The sequence below is a fragment of the Spermophilus citellus genome (assembly GCF_964194105.1).
Source record: "Spermophilus citellus genome assembly, chromosome: 4".
NCBI lineage: Eukaryota > Metazoa > Chordata > Mammalia > Rodentia > Sciuridae > Spermophilus > Spermophilus citellus.
The window spans coordinates 128,406,933-128,424,857 of NC_138185.1; the positions used below are offsets into that span (position 1 = coordinate 128,406,933).

The 17,925-nt window shown below is 31.6% G+C and overlaps 1 protein-coding gene across 4 annotated transcripts in view; it reads left to right on the forward strand.

Annotated features, from left to right (window-relative positions):
• DMXL2 (Dmx like 2) overlaps positions 1-17,925 on the forward strand; it is a 156,268-nt gene that overhangs the window by 109,227 nt on the left and 29,116 nt on the right. For 2 of the 4 annotated variants that reach the window (XM_081289056.1, XM_081289054.1), the window contains exons 19-27: positions 1,833-1,943; positions 3,525-3,694; positions 6,795-6,892; positions 7,366-7,531; positions 8,538-8,802; positions 10,271-11,349; positions 11,723-11,914; positions 13,438-13,514; positions 14,969-15,096. In XM_081289056.1, the coding sequence (XP_081145182.1) occupies positions 1,833-1,943; positions 3,525-3,694; positions 6,795-6,892; positions 7,366-7,531; positions 8,538-8,802; positions 10,271-11,349; positions 11,723-11,914; positions 13,438-13,514; positions 14,969-15,096 (2,286 nt within the window). Of the gene's footprint in view, positions 1-1,832; positions 1,944-3,524; positions 3,695-6,794; positions 6,893-7,365; positions 7,532-8,537; positions 8,803-10,270; positions 11,350-11,722; positions 11,915-13,437; positions 13,515-14,965; positions 15,097-17,925 lie in introns of all 4 variants that reach the window. The other 2 variants (XM_081289053.1, XM_081289055.1) reach the window with 1 other exon arrangement.

Consider the following 17,925-nt stretch of genomic DNA (forward strand, 5'->3'; position numbering starts at 1 on the left):
TCCATGGAAAATAGTTTAAATTTTCTGACACAAACTGTATCATTGGCTAGGAATATAAGCAATAGCTTATCCTGGTCACAGTAGACATCTGTGAGGTAGATAAGGCAGGAATGAATGTCTCCATTTCACAGGCAAGAAATTGAAAATCAGTGGAAGTGTAACTGATGTGACTCTGCAATCTGTATACGGGGTAAAAATGGGAGTTCATAACCCACTTGAATCAAAGTGTGAAATATGATATATCAAGAACTATATAATGTTTTGAACAACCAATAAAAAAAAGAAATTGAAAATCAGAGATTAAATGAATTGCACATCTCAGTATAAGGATTCTGAGTAATTGGATTCTTCCATTTATTGAGGTGAGAAGACACAGGTGTTAGTAACTCTGCTTTCTCTCATACTGTATACCCAGTCTATTGGCAAATGGTGTCATTTCTTTTACATCCAGAATCCAATCATTTCTTATCACCTCTGCAGTCACTATTGCCCTGCCTAGTTACTGACAGTCTCCTAACTGCTTCATTTATGTGAATTCAATCTGTACTTCACAAAGGACAGTGATTCGTTTGAAGTCAAGATACATTAAATCTCTCCTCTGCCTAATATATACCAGTGGCTTCCCATGTGTCATGTTAGAATAAAAGTCAAGATCATTTTAGACTTCTGCAAGGTCCCACATATCTGGGGTCATTTCCATTTCTATGTTTCCCCTTCTTGCTGTCCCACAAACACATAAGCATATTGCTTTCTTGGAGTCTTTGCACTTACTGTTTCCTTTGCATAACTGTGCAAACTGCTCTTCCACGTGTGTGCATGGTTCATTCTGTTATATCCTCAGAGTTCTGCTGAAATTTTGTTTTTTTGGAAAATTCTTCCTGGCCACACTAAATAAAATAGAGCCTTTTTATTTCAGCAGTCCTTATATCTCAATCCTGCTTTATTTCTCTTCATAACATTAATTTCCACATATTATTTGTTTGTTTATTGTCTTATCCTACTAAAATGTAAACTCCATGAGAGTATTAACTCTGCCTTTTTCACTATTAAATCCCCAGTACCTAAACTGTGTCTCACATGTAGTAGATGCTAAATTTGTTGAATGAATAAATGGATGAATGAGTATAGGTAATGGGAAGCAGAGATGGAACTTGAACTTTAGTAATTTAAAAAATTTTGTTTTCTTCTGAGAATATTATTTATTCTTTACTCTTTGAATACTTCCTATGAGTTAGTTACTAGTCTTGGTGCTATCAATACCTTTGCATTGCTGTTATTCAGAAGTAGCCATAGTTTTGATTAAATTTGACATACTTGTGTACCTTTTTCAACTTTTGACTAAGTGGAATCAAATTTATATATGTAAATTTGTGGAATCAATTCATCTTAATTTTGTAATACTAAGTAGTCTGGAGAATCAAATTTCAATCTTCAGAAGTATCATATTTCGGTCAAACAAAACAGCCCAGGAAATATTACCTGTTTAATTATGTACCAAATAATTTCACTATAGTTATGTAACTCCTTAAATCTCACCTGACTTCATGTAGGAAGTATTTTTATGAATTATACCTAACTCATTACAGTTATATTTTATTATATTCCTGAATCATTTTTCATTTAGAAGTTTTAGTATTCACATGTTTTTTATAGAAATATGTTCTTTATAAAATTATTAAAGTGTTCATAAAGGAGCACAATGAAAGTATCTTATGTATTTTATGTAAATTATTAATACAGAACTTAATGCTTATTTTGTAGCTTTAAAAAAAAATCAATTTGTGACCTTTGAATTCCTTTTTTCTTAAACATATATTCTACTTAAATTACAGGAAGAGACACCTTAGATGAATGTGGTTTGAGATACTTGTTAGCTATGCGCTTGCACACATGCCTTTTAACATCACTGCCTCCTTTATACCGAGTACAGCTACTTCATCAAGGTATTCTACTTATTGTTTGACCCTTTGTACACTTTTATTTAGTATTGAAGTGGTGAGTGTGTTCATATTTGTATATGATCAGCCAGTGGATCATTATTTGTTCACCTATCGCTGGTCTTAGGATCTGTCACTTAAGTACGTACTTAACATTTTCTTATGTATCCTTCAGCTTTATCCTATGACTTTTGTGCAAGTAACTCAGTTTTTGAGACTTTACTCACTAAGATTGTAGTAACTTAGTAAATGTAGTTTTCCAGGGTTATAATAACCCAAAGTGGCTCCCTATAGAGTGGCTCTGAATTTGTCTGGTGTCTGTTCTTTTAAAATTGTATAGATTTTGCTTTTTATATTGTTATTGTTTTTATCTTAATATAAGCATCATGTTCCAAGTTGCCAGCAAGTAAAAGTGATGTTTCAGGAAGATCTACCATATTGATCCAGTGGATTTTCATATATCTGGCATGCTACCATACACCCACCCTGATTTGAGACATAAGAATTCATATCACCTTCTTACTTACAGATTAAAAAATATAGAATTTAGAGTGACCTACATAGGATGTAGGACTCTTTATTAGTAGACATATACTTAGACTCCTTGTTCAGGGCTCATTTTTATTAGACTATATTTCTTTTGAAACCTAAAGCGCCATAGAGTATGCATTAGTATTGTGGGCCCTGAAATACCAGGCTTGATGAACTGTTACTGTTACCCATGGTGCTTACCCTTTACCTATAAATGTCCTTTGAAAACATGATTTTAAATATCTACTTAATATTCTGTCATCTGTCTAAATTATATTTCATCTATCCAACTTTTTAAATTTTTGAAACATTTAGATTATGTTGGTTCTAAAATTTGAATTATCATTATAATGAATGACTTTATAACCTTGCATGTAAGTATTTATGCATATTTATGTTTATTTTTCTGTTCGTTTACTAGCAGTTGAATTCCTGAGTCAGAGGGTGTGAAAAATTTTGCCATAGCTTCAGTATTAGGCAGCTTTAATCAAGGCGTGAAAGGCATCTTTATCCCAGATTTATCCCAGATGTTCACTGGAACTCTTGTGACGTTTAGAGCTTGCTTTAAAATTAGGCTTAGCTTCTTGGCCAGAGGGAATAATGAAGTAGTTTTCAAAATTCAGTGTTGAGGGATATTAAGACTTGGTGCATTAATTTTACAAGAAGTGGCAGTGGCAGTGTGAGACAACAGCCAGGCACCTGGGCCAAATGCTTTCACTTGAATTTCAAGTGAACCAAAACTTTCACTGTTGATAATAAGTTTGATATATGTATGAATAGCTTAGTCTTCAAATACATTTCATTCCAATGATAACATTTTAGTGCCTGTATTTTTGTATGGGGGGAAAGAAACCCACTTACGTTCAGGAAAAAAGTTAAGAGATTTGGGTTTTCTGTTTTCTGTTTCTCATCTTATATTCACAAACTTAACAGTATAAAATCCTGAAAGATGACACACTTCCTTTCATTCTTTCATTTATATATAACTATGGAAAAATTGTTTTTGTTCTTTTTTTATATAGTTCTGAAGGTTATTATTTTAAATTTCCAATTTAGGTGTTTCTACATGCCATTTTGCCTGGGCTTTTCATTCTGAGGCTGAGGAAGAACTGATTAATATGATTCCAGCAATTCAAAGAGGAGACCCTCAGTGGTCTGAGTTAAGAGCAATGGGAATAGGATGGTGGGTGAGGAATATTAACACACTTCGAAGATGCATTGAAAAGGTAACTTTGCTTCATTGGATTTTGAAGTTTAAAAAGTCTTAAAGGGAAAAACACAGTATCAGTATCTTGCTGAAAAATTGTCATGAAGAATGAATTTGTACATCTGGATATCTTAAGAATTTTATATATAATTTTATATATATATATATATATATATAATTTATATATATATTATATATATATAATATATATATTATATATATATATATATAATATATATATATATATTAGTGGTAGTTGGACACAATACCTTTATTTTATTTATTTATTTTTATGTGGTGCTGAGAGTTGAACCCAGGTCCTTGCTCATGCTAGGCAAGCGCTTTACCTACTGCTGAGCTACAATCCCAGCCTGAGAATTTTTTAAATAACATTTTTTGGAGATTTTAAAAACTTGACCTTTGTCTATGTATGTATGAAATGGGAATATTTTCTATTATTAGTTGAGATATATCTTATTTTTTAATTTTTTTTTTAGTTATTGATGGACCTTTATTTTATTCATTTATTTATATGTGGTGCTTAGAATCGAACCCAGTGACTTGCACATGGTAGGCAAGTGCTCTACCACTGAGCCACAACCCCAGCCCTAAAAGGTATATCCTATTTTAAGAAAATATAAAAATTTAAATTTAGGAAGTATACTTAAGTTTTTGTCTTTTATTTCCATTGCATTAAAAAAAGTCTAGTTCAGTAAGTAGTAAACTTGCTTTACACACTTAAAATACCATTCAAAAACCAATTTTTATTTATTTCACTTGAAGAACATATCTGTGCCAGCCAGTGAAACATGATTATTAAGACAGTTTTTTTCTTAAAATCAATTGATGGGTAGATTCCTTCTAGAAAAAAAGAAGTTTCAATTTTTTTTGTTAATGGAAACTGAAAGTTCTTTCAGTGTTACATTAATCTTAACTAAGCACCTGTTATGTACCAGGCTTGGTGCTGGTTTCTTTTCATTAATCATTTCATAAAATCTTTTCTTTAGCCCCATGTTATCATGTCCATTTTATAACTGATGGAATTAAGAATCAGAGTTTGGGTAACCTGCCCAAATTCCCAGTTAAGTGTTAGTTTTAGTATGTTCCTTTTCTATTTAAGCAGAGTTGAGAAAGTAAAATTATCATTCATATTTTACTTTAGGAGTCCATTGAAATTCCCTAGAGTTCAATCATTGGTACTATATTTGTGAAGTATGAATTTTTTTCCCCCAAGAATGTAGAACTCTTCATTATTTTATTCCTCTATAATAGGAATTCTAATGTGAGAAACTTATTTAAAACATCCCACTCTGAAATATTTTAATTTGGTAGGTTGGTGGTAGGGCTGTGGCCTCTTCATATTGATTACATCTTATGATTCTGGTATACATGGTTATCACATCACAGTTTAGAATATGAGTATTAAAGAATCATTTTCCTACTATGTATAAGGCAGCCAACAAAAATATCAGTATTCCAGTTCTGAAAATAGCCACAATAGGAATTTGCTCCCACATCAAGAAATAGTTTCTGCTGTAAAGGAAAAGCTGATTATTTTAGCATGTAAATAATTCAGTATCTATATTAAGTATTTTATAGCCCAAAGCAGTGGAAAAAGAAAACATCATTTTACCTGAAATGTTTCAGATGTATTTTATAGAGATCTCTTTACTTTGTAAGCACTGTGGTTTTGCCATTATAATTGAGTATTTTCTGATAGGTATAATTTATTTATTATACAAGTAACTTATTTATTGAAAATAAATAAAAGGACTATGTAAAATTTTTGTCCTGAAATATTTTTTATAAATCTTTAGCTGAATATCAGCAATAATTTCTTAAAAGATGACAGAACATATGGAAGCACTAAGTTAAATGACGAGAGAAGAGAAAAATACTAAAGGGAAAGGAAATTAAAGAATATTGACAGTAAAACATTTTGTGTTGCAATTTTAGATGTTTTTTCCAATTTCTTCCACAATTCAGTAGCTTCTTGCTTTACCATTGGTCGATGAATTCTAATAAAATATTCACTGATTTTTGTTAGCCTCTGCAAAAATCACTAAAATTAAGAGGCTTATCTCAGCATCTTTGAGGACTACAATATAGTCTGTATGCTATTGTGTTCAAAACAATACAATTACATGTAATAATGATATTGTCTTAAGTTTTAAACTGACAGAATTGATTAATGCTATATAAATTCAGCAACTTTGGTCATATGAGTCAAAGGGTATTACAAATTATAGTACATGGAGAATTATATACTCACTGAAACTTTTTAAAAAATGTAATTATTAAAAACTAAAATTTGTAAGCCAGGGGCTGTATGTTTAGCTTATTGGCAAAATGCCATATGTGAGGCTCTAGGCTCAATGTCTAGCCCAAAAATAAATATACTATACTAGTTGAGAGAACCTTAAATAGTGAAATCATATTTACCATAGACATCAATATTTTTTAAGTTTTACAAAACATTAAGAAATGAAGTATGTTGAATTTTTAAGAATTGGTCACATCTATTAAATAAATAGTCTGTTTTTATTGTTTCCTTTGTTAGTTTTTAAAAATATTTTTTAATTAAACATGAACACAATATTTTGTTTATTAATTTTATGTGGTGCTGAGGATTGAACCCAGTGCCTCACATGTGCAAGGCAAATGCTCTACCACTGAGCCACAACCCCAGCCCCCTATGTTAGTTTTATTACTACCTGGGTTCTGATACCTTTCTACTCCTTACTGTGTGACTATAGACCATTCACAACTTCTTGGTGTCTTAATAATCACCTCACCAGTAAAATGAGTATGGTAATTGTACCTCGTGGGTTGTAGTGATTCAGTAAGATCAGTGAAAAGTGCTTGATTGTACTGGTGCCAGTTATATAGTAAGTAGTCAATTAATGCTAGATGTTATTCTTATTTATATTCTAATCACTGGTATGCAAACTGTCTTTAGGAGCATGTGTCATAAGTCTTTTGAGATTGTGAAATAGAGCCAAGTTTTCCGTTTTTATTGTTCTGTCATCCATTGAAGTAGCAGGAAAGCATTGATTATTGACTACTTGGTTGTAATTGTTTTGTCAGATAGTTAAAATAATATTTTATTTACTATTTAGGTTGCCAAAGCTGCTTTTCAAAGGAATAATGATGCCTTAGATGCTGCATTATTCTATCTTGCAATGAAGAAAAAAGCAGTAGTGTGGGGTCTGTTTAGGTAAGTTGCCTCAATACTTAATATGATTTAGTGGAATGAAGAGTGTGCTTCATATCAGAAACTTAGTGCTTTTGAAGATAGATACATTATCTTGGTCAAATCAACTTACTTCTTTATGCCTTTGTTCCTTTATCTTCAACAAATGGTCAACATATCTTTTCAATTTAACCTAAAGGGTGGGATGTTGTTCTAAATAAAGTTGATACAAGCTCATTGGAAAGTAAAAAATACTCTTGTGTCCTGATTGTGTACATAAGGTACTATTAGCTTTCCTTATTAGAAGAGAAGAAATGCTTGAAAACCTATAAAAATATATACAGTTACATACTTATAACTAAAGTTATTTTTTAGATGGATGTTTCCATTTTTTATTTTCTATTTTTGCATTGCAAAGGATTTCTATTTTTAATTCTATAAAGAATTAAGATATTTTAAATTGGTTTAAACACTGATATTTGTGCTCTGATTCCCAGGTCACAACATGATGAAAAAATGACATCATTTTTCAGTCACAACTTTAATGAAGATAGATGGCGTAAAGCTGCTTTGAAAAATGCTTTTTCTTTACTTGGAAAACAACGTTTTGAACAATCTGCTGCTTTTTTCTTGTTAGCGGGTTCACTGAAAGATGCCATAGAGGTATAAATAAGAAAAAATGCTTTGAAATACTTGTAAAAGATTGAAAACCTGAAAAGGTCTTTGAGGAGATTGCAATTTTTTGGTGGTGTTTTTGTAAGAACAGAATATAACTATAGAAATTGTTGAACTTAAAATAGTAGCACTGTGATAAGTGAAATTATAAATAAGTTCAGAGGAGAAACAGTTTTATATAGGCATGTTATATTTCAAGATAATATATAAAATGGCAAAAATGGTTTATGAATGCATTTTTTGTGGTCATCTTATGATTATGAACAATTAAAGTACATAGGTCACAATCTCCTTATCTTGTGCAGAAAAGCAGAAATTTCAATTTTTTTTCCTAAATGAAATTCATAGATAAGAAACTAAAATAGTGATTTGTACTGTTCTGTGATATAATTGTCTTAGATATTGGAAAAATAAATGTGAGAAAATTCTCTGTAAATTTTCTCATTTTAAATATATAATGCTGGCAAGTGATTATGAGAGCAATGTTAATTTTCCTGTTACTTATAATTTCTTCCTTATAGTTACTGATTATCATTCTGAGCAATTAAAACAGGTGATTGAAAAATAGAATAGGAAATATTACATGATAGAAGAAGTAGGAACTATCTAACAAAGTAAAATTGCTATAAATTTAAAATTAGTCATTCTTTGTGATTATCTCAGGCATGATTTTTTAAAATTATAAATGCTATGATTTTGAAATGGGAAATTTAACTCAAGTGAATTAGATTTTATTTATTTATTTATTTGTTTATTGGTGCTGTGTTATGGGACCAAACCCTAGGCAATTTCTAAGTTCTAGTTCCTTTTATTATTCTTATTTTTCCTTAGTCTGCTGTGAAATAATCATTTAACTGCCTTTCATTGTCTCAACCTCTGGACTGCCTCCTTCTACCATGATAGCAGATGATTTTAGGGTATTAGTGAGATAGTCCATATCACTAAATAATTATCACTAAATAAAATAAATATTTCTTAAAATTTAAATTTTCAGGTATGTCTTGAAAAAATGGAAGATATCCAGCTAGCTATGGTTATTGCCCGCTTATACGAATCTGAATTTGAGACTTCATCCACTTACATATCCATCTTGAATCAAAAGATTTTGGGTTGCCAAAAGGATGGGTCAGGATTCAATTGCAAAAGATTGCATCCTGATCCTTTCCTGCGTAGTCTTGCCTACTGGGTGATGAAAGATTACACCCATGCCTTGGATACATTACTGGAACAAACACCAAAAGAAGAAGATGAGCATCAAGGTAAGACTTTTATACATTTCTTTCTTTTTTCTTTTTTCCTAAAGGAAAACGCTTCAGAACTTCATTCAGATTTTTAAAAATATCATTACCAGATTTACTTTTCAACTCTAAGAAATTATTGATTTTTTTTGTCAGTTTAGATTAAACTATTAATATTTATTATAAAATCTAGCATCTTATAATTTAAGTAATACTAAAGAGACCACACATTTTTAATCTCACAATTATATTTTGAGGAATATAAGTAGAATTATTATACTGTTCTGGTTTCATATACATTAAAAAAGTATGTTTTTAAAAAGCACATTATAAAAACTGAATGTTAAGGCAAGAGAGTCACAAGTTTGAGGCAAGTCTGGGCAACTTAGTGATACCCTGTCTATTAATAAAAAATAAAAAGGGCTAGGAATGTAGCTCAGTGTTCGAGCAACCCCGGGTTCGGTCCCTAGTACCACCATTAAAAAGAAAAAAGAATAAAAAAATAAAGCATACAGAATGTTTATTACATTGCTTAGCTCTTCCTAAGTAATCATATAGCTATGTTTTTTAACATGGAAAATTTGTATGTTTACACATATTGGTTTGATGCACGGGATTGGAAAATCTTTACTTTTTACACTTTTGGATATCCTAAATAATTTAGATCTTTTAAGCACCTGGAGAGTATTTGTCAGCTTTGTTTGCAGTAAAATTAAACATGGGCACATGGTAACAGAATAGCTAAATAAATACTCTATCCATATACCCAAACAGTATGCCATTTATTTTTATAGTATATCCTACTAAGGACATACAGTCAAATTTATTATTTTAAAGTCACTTTTCTAGTTCACGTCTGTATGTGGTTACACTACCAACTTAACATACAGATTCACTTAATTTTATGGGAAACTTGCCTATAATCACACTGACTTAGAAGGTTGAGGCAGGAGGATTGCAAGTTTGAAGCCAGTCTCAGCAACTTATTGAGACTCTTTCTCAAAATATAAAAAAGGGGTAGAGATATAGTTCAGTGGTATAGTGTCTCTGGTTTCAGGTTCTAGTACCACAATAAATAAATTTGCTTTTTGTAATTTACTTTTTAAAATTTTATTTTCTTTTAATTTTGAATAAAATGTTGACATGGTTTTGAAATTATAAAACCCCAAAGTATTTTCAGAGAAATATCGCTTATTTTCTTGTGCCCTTCTCCCTTTTCAGGGAACCAATTAAAATTTTATACATATAAGTCTTCCTTCTGCATCTCCTTTTACTTAATATATCCTGGATATCACTCCATAGTATACAGGGAATTTTTTTTATTTCAGTTTTATGGTTTTAATGATTACATGAATGTAACAGAGTTTAACCTACCTAAGGTCAATATTTATGTGTCCTTTATTATGAAGAAATGCTGACGTATTTTATTCTTTTGCAGTGTAAGTACAAATTAATACTAACTTTTGATGTATCTATTTGGTTTCTGTAGTTATCATCAAATCTTGTAACCCAGTGGTATTTAGTTTTTATAACTACCTTCGAACACATCCTTTGCTTCTTCGAAGAAACCTTGCCTCCCCTGAAGGAACTTTGGCAACCTTAGGTCTCAAAACTGAGAAAAATTTTGCTGACAAAATTAACCTCATAGAGAGAAAATTATTTTTTACTACTGCAAATGCTCATTTTAAGGTTGGATGTCCTGTTCTAGCCCTGGAGGTACTTTCCAAAATTCCAAAAGTAACCAAAATGTCTGCCTTACCTGCTAAAAAAGATCCACCTGATTTTGTTTCTAAAAAGATGGGTGATGTGTCTGCAGAATCAAAAACTATGAGTGATGGCAATGGGAATTCTGGCACTGACTGGTCAAACATAACTTCAGCACAGTTTGACTGGAGTCAGCCAATTGTTAAAGTTGATGAGGAACCTCTTACTCTTGATTGGGGAGAAGATCATGATAGTGCCTTAGAAGAGGATGAAGATGCCATTGGTTTAGTAATGAAAAGTACAGATGCCAGAGGAAGAGATGAACAAGAAGATCAGAAGTCCTCAGAGCCTAATATGTTATTGACTCCTCAGGAAGAAGATCATCGTGAAGGTGATACTGAAGTTGATGTGATTGCTGAACAACTAAAATTCAGAGCTTGTTTAAAGATCCTTATGACTGAACTAAGAACTTTGGCGACAGGTTATGAAGTAGATGGAGGGAAGCTCAGATTTCAACTCTATAACTGGCTTGAAAAGGAAATTGCTGCCTTGCATGAGATATGCAATCATGAATCAGTTATTAAAGAATATTCCAGTAAAACATATTCCAAAGTAGAGAGTGATCTTCTGGATCGGGAAGAAATGGTGGACAAACCAGATATTGGTTCATATGAGCGACACCAAATAGAAAGACGAAGATTGCAGGCTAAACGAGAGCATGCAGAAAGACGAAAGTTGTGGTTGCAGAAAAACCAAGATCTCCTAAGAGTGTTTCTTAGTTACTGTAGCCTTCATGGGGCCCAAGGTGGTGGTCTAGCCTCAGTAAGAATGGAACTCAAATTTTTGCTGCAAGAATCACAGCAGGTATGGACATACTTTTGCTTTCATAATTTCAGTGGCCCTTCCAGCTAGGGCTATAAAACTGTTTTTGCATTAATCCAAATATATTTAACTGCTCTGTTCATAAGAGGCAGATATTTGTAGTCTATATGGTTTTTTATTTAAGTGAAAGTTTTGGTATGCTTAAAAACTTGAGAGCAAAATTCTCATCTTTGTATTTTCTTCATCTGGCATAGTACCTTATAAATACTGGGTGCTGAATAAATTTTTGTAGATTGAGTGAATAAGTAAATGAACATACTACTTTTACTCAAGTGTATTTTGTCAGATAACTGTTATTTTTTTTTTCTCCTTCATTTTAACTACTTTGAAAACAAAAATTTACTCTCACTTCCAGGAAACTACAGTAAAACAGCTCCAGTCTCCATTACCATTGCCTACCACCCTACCTCTGCTTTCAGCAAGTATTGCTTCAACAAAAACAGTTATAGCTAATCCTGTATTGTACTTAAATAATCACATCCATGATATACTTTATACTATTGTTCAGATGAAAACACCGCCTCATCCCAATATTGAAGATGTGAAGGTAATGTAAAGTTTGTTTATTTGATGTTGTATATACTGAGAAGGTAAATATGTTATATTTGTAGGTCCTCAAACTTGAACTGACAGAAAATATTCTCAAGTGTTCTTACGTGCTACCTTTTCATTTCCAATCAATTCCGGACTATCCAATGAATGTAATTTAAAAGTAAGCATTTTTCTTATTTTTGTAAAAGTTATTGTCTTCCTTTAAGACAGGTATGCTTTTTTGGTAATAAAATTAATTTTCAAGGCAGTGTTCTTGCCACTTCATATCCCTTTAGATTATGCATTCCCTTAAATGTCATTAAAATTAGAAATATTTATGACTCCTGTTTACATGCCACAAAATGCAGTAAAAATGTAAGTTGAGGAATACCTGGGAGAGAACCATGATTAATCAAAAATGGTTCCAGAGGTAGTATCCTGTTAGTGTTTCCTTGATGATTGTGTTTATTGAAGGCTATGTAATACTTAGGGACAATCAGAGTTTTGACAGAGTTACCACTCCAAATTAAACCTATGCCCTGTGCTGAGAAAATTGAAAATTGTTACATTGCAAGAACTACAAGGGAGCTTGGCAGGATCTGAAGAGTTAAACTTCCACTGTATCAACTTAAGTGTATTTGTGTTCTGCTCTTCAGTTCCTGTGGTGGATGTGCATTTCAAATACCTATAATTTTTATTTTATTTCTTTTATTTGACAACATGTTTGATCTCTGCTAGTACATTATTCTAAAGGATCTGATTTTACTGATCACATCAACCTTCTAGAGACTTCTCATTGGTAGTGTGAATTAATTGTTTGCTAGGTGAAGCTAGACATGTATAAAAGTGATAAAATTTATACAAGTACCAAGTAAACATTTCCAGTTCATAGATATTTGGGTAAGGATTTCAAAAAGTCTGAAATAATTTCTAAAGTCCCTTCAAATTTTAAGATTTTATGAGTCTGAAAATGTTTATTCAATGTGGGATATCAAATGTGGTTTTATATCAAATAGAGAATTTTTAAACTTTATATGAATATTAAATGAATTATTTACTTTCTACAAAATCAGCTATTTCACAGTGATTGATACACTTAATAAGCATTTTATTATTATTGAGTATTTTTGTCAAGAGAAATTTATCAGACAAGCTTAAAGAAGAGTTCTTAAAATTCTGTACTTGTTTTTCCTTTTTAAAGAAAATTTTAACTTAAATTAACAATTTAAGTTAATTGTTGGTAGCCTAGGACAAGTCCCAGTAACATCAATGTTGATGCTTTGCTTAGGGCCTGGTAGATGGCAGGTTCACAGTAAGTAAATATTTGATAAAGATGTGCCTGAAGTAGTTAGCTTTGTTATGGGCATGCATATAAAGATGGGTGAGACTTAGAAGTTTAAAAGCAAAGTTAGTAGTATCATATAGGATCTAGTCTTCCTTATGATATTGCTAGTTTCCTGAGTATTTTCTAATTTTTAAGATATTGCTGTTATGTAGAAATGTTAGTATAAAATGTAATTGTGGCTGTTTTGGTTTTAGGTGCACACACTTCATTCACTAGCAGCATCACTTTCTGCATCAATTTACCAAGCATTATGTGACAGTCATAGCTACAGGTAAAAAAAAAAATCACCCAAAATAGTATTAATACAGCAAAAACATTAAACCATTTCAGAGTTTTATTAGGATTCTGTTTCCAGGGACTGAGAAATCCCCAAATATGACTGACATAGAATCAGAAATAAAATGATTATTTGTTTAGTTATCTCCCAGAAACAACAGATAAATATAGAAAATGACAAGTAGTAAAAGTAAATTATCTTCAATACCATCTTTTTGTTTTCAAGAATGAAAAGCTTACTGTCAAATAACTTACACTAAATTTTTTTCTTAGGAATTATTTCTTTTTGTATTGGATTAGCTTTTATTATTTTAAACTGGTTTTTAGTTAAAAACCTTGAAAAGTGGAAAAGTACATTTCTAAAGTTGAATTATTAAAGTCAAATTTATGCATTTATGATGTAAAAGTCTTTGGAAGAGATATCAAGTAAAAGTAACGGTTTGAATTTTTCTAAATGTCATATCGCCTTCATATAGTGTATACTTCACATGTTAATAAGTAGAGCCATGTAAGTTCTAAGAAATTGAATCACTTGGAAGGATGACCCAGATTTAAATGTATATTTAGAAAATTTTAAAAATAATAGAAGTACGAAATTTATATTAAAATATGTTTAGACTTTTTCTTGTAAATTTAGCAGCCGTTTGTGAGAATATTTGATATTCAATAAGGAGTTACTCTTTCAAAATAACCTGTGCTCTAATTTTACCCTTTCTAGGACATGTCTAGACAAATTCCAAAGATTTGGGAATGTAGATAAATGGAAAAAAAATTGGTTTAGTTGGCATGGTCATCTAAATGATCATTGATAACTTGTTTGATATCAGTCACTGGTTAAAATGGCACCAAAAAAGAATTCAATTACATTGTTTTCAAATATGTACTTTCCAGTTCTTAGTTATACATTAGTTTCTGCTTTTGTATTTATTCAATTTCACAAAAAGACCCATTCTGAAGATGAAAGTAAATATTTAGTGACTTTTGGCTTGAAGTTTAGATATTTCTAAAATTATGATTCTCCATAGTTTAGCTCATATTTTTTTAAATTCAGGGTTAAGCTTGTACAACTTTGCAGAGATAAGAAATCCAACAAACTAGTACCCTGAAACTTTCTGTCTACACTATCTAAACCCAACAATAGTCTGCTTACCTCACACTTCAAAATGAGTGCAAATAGAAAAGATTTCAAAATATTAGGTGGATTCTGGAAAAGAATTTCAAAGAGTAAATGACCTCTGCCCAATGTAGTAAAGTTGATATTTTGTTTTAAAAAGCTATCAATAAACATTTATAACTAATTTCAAGAACTAAAATAAATTCTCATTAGAACAGTGAATTCAAGAACTTTTGCTTTTTTTTTAATCTTCTAAAACAGATTATTTGTATATAGTATAATTTCTTATTACCTCTCTTAGGATGATAAATAACTGAACCTATTTGTTTTAGCAGTCAAACAGAAGGAAATCAGTTTACAGGTATGGCTTATCAAGGACTTCTTTTAAGTGATCGTCGAAGACTGAGGACAGAAAGCATTGAAGAACATGCAACACCAAACTCATCTCCTGCTCAGTGGCCTGGTGAGAATTTTAAGTGTTTTTTGTTTGTTTTTTTTTTATTTTTTGAAATCTGTTTTGTAATTCCTTTTTTATTTTTTAATCTTAATTCTTTATGTCTATTATTTGGTTAATAATAGAAATCGAGTTCCACTGACATTTCCGTACTCCATATATTATGCATTGATTATATCCTCTCTCCCCTCTTTCCTTTTTTCCCCTGGCCCACTTCTCAGTACCTAATTGTTCCTCTTCTTTCAGATCTATTTTTTGATATGAGAGAAAACATGTAATACTTGTTTTTCTCTCTGCTTTATTTCACTTAACATGGTGTCTTCAAGTTCAATTTATTTTCTTGCAGATGACATGATTTCATCCTTCTCTATGGCTAAAACATACTACATTGTATGTATATATACACACACCATATTTTTTCTGTGTGTGTGTGTGTGTGTGTGTTGGGGGTGGGGTGCTGGGGATTAAATTCAGGGGCAGGGGTGCTCTATCATCAAACTATATCCCACCCCTTTTTTAAAATTTTGAGACAGGGTCTTATTAAATTGTTGAGGCTGGCCTCAAACTTGTGTTCTTCCTATCTCAGCCTCCCAAGTTGCTGGGATTACAGGTGTGTGTCACTGTGCCCAGCCAGCCCTTTTTTTTTTTTTTTTTTTAATATTTATTTTTTTTAGTTTTCGGCAGACACAACATCTTTGTTTGTATGTGGTGCTGAGGATCGAACCCGGGCCGCATGCATGCCAGGCGAGCGCGCTACCGCTTGAGCCACATCCCCAGCCCCCAGCCAGCTCTTTTCATTTTATAATTTTAATACAAGGTCTTGCTAAATCTCCAAGGCTGGCCTTTAACTTGGAATCTTGCTTCAGCCTGCTGAGTTTTGGGATTCCAGCATGTACCACCACCATGCCTGGCTATACCATATTATAGCTCATCTGTTGATGGGGCACCTAGGCTGGTTCCTTATCCTGTGTATTATAAACAGTGCCACATAAACATGGCTATGTCTCTTTTGTATGTTGATCTCATTTCCTTTGGATATATGCCCAGCAGTGATAAAGCAAGATCATGTGGTAGTTCTATTTTTAGTGTTTTGAGAAACTTCTGTATTATTTTTCCTCAGTGGCTATACTAATTTACATTCTTATCAACAGTATATAAAGGTTTTCCTTTCTCCACATCCTCATTAGCATTTAATATTATCTTTTTTATAATAGCCATTGTAATTAGACTAAGACTGAATCTCAGTAGTTTGATTTGCATTTCCCTGATAGCTCAAGATATAGAACATTTTTTTTTCATAAATCTATTAGCCCTTTGTACTTCTCTTGAGAATTTTCTATTCAGATTATTTGTCTATTTTTTGATAGGATTATTTATGTTGTTGAATTTTTTGAGTTCTTTATATATTCTGGGTATTAATCCTTTGTTAGATGAATAAATATTTTTTCCTATTCTGTAGGTTGTCTCTACATTTTGTTCATTGTTTCCTTTGCTGTACAGAATTGTTTTAATTTTATATAGTCCCATTTGTCAATTCTGGCTTTTGTTTCCTGATCTATTAGGAGTCCTATCCTGGAAATCATTGCCTGTGCCAATATCTTGAAGTGTTTCCCTCTGCTAGTCTTAAAATTTCATGTCTTATATTAAGATCTTCAATCCATTTTGAGTTGATTTTTGTGTAAGATGAGAGATAACAGTCTAATTTCAGTCTTCTACATGTGGATATTATTTTTCCAGCATTGTTTACTGAAGAGGCTGTCCTTTCTCCAGTGTGTGTTTTTGGCCCCTTTGTCAACAATCATTTGGTTGGAAATATGTGGATTTATATCTGGTTCCTTTGTTCTTTTCCACTGGTCTCTGCTTTTATGCCAGTACAATGCTGTTTTTGTTTTACTGTGGCCCTGTAGTGTGTTTTGAAATCAGGTATTGTGATGCCTCCAGCATTGCTCTTTTTGCTTATGATTGCTTTGACTATTTGGGGTCTTTTGTGCTTCCCTAAGAATTTTAGGACTATTTTTTCTAGTTTTATGGAGTGTCATTGGTATTTTGATGAGTATTACACTTACTCTGTATATCACTTAGGGTAGTATGGCTATTTTAACTATATTAATTCTCCCAATCCATGAATATGCCATATCTTCCCGCCTTCTAGTGTCTTCTTCAAATAAGATATAAGAAATTATTTAACTCTTAAAAATTTGTTAAGACTTTGGAGTCTCATTTTAGAAAAAGTACTGTGTGCTGATATAAAGAATGTGTATTCCATAGATGTCTGTTAAGTCAATCTTATCTGTAGTATAATTTAACTTATCTATTGGTACAGGAGGGGTGTTGAAATCACCCACTGTTATTGCAGTAAGGGCTTTCTCCCTTTATGTCTAGTAGTGTTTGTTTTATAAAACTAGGTGCTCCAACATTTGGTGCATCTATACTTATTATAATATCTTCTTGATGTATTATTCCCTTCATCAATATATATTGACCTTTCTCTTCTGATTTTGTCCTAAAATTCTATTTTGTTGGATGTAATCCTATTTGCTTTGGGATATTCTATTTGCTTGGAATATCATTTTCCATTCTTTCACTTTAAGTCTGTGTGTCTTTGCAAATGAAGTGATTTTCTTAGATGCATCAGATTGTTGGGTATTGTTTTTTAATCCATTCGGCCAGTCTGTGTCTTTTAATTGGAGCATTAAGACCATTTACATTCAGGATTATTCCTGACATTTTGTTGATTTTTCTTTTTCTAAAAAAAAGTATGTTTCTTCCTTTAGTACTCATCTTAAAAGTTTGATGTTTACTGTATTGATAATGTTTGATTCTTTTCTAATTCTCATT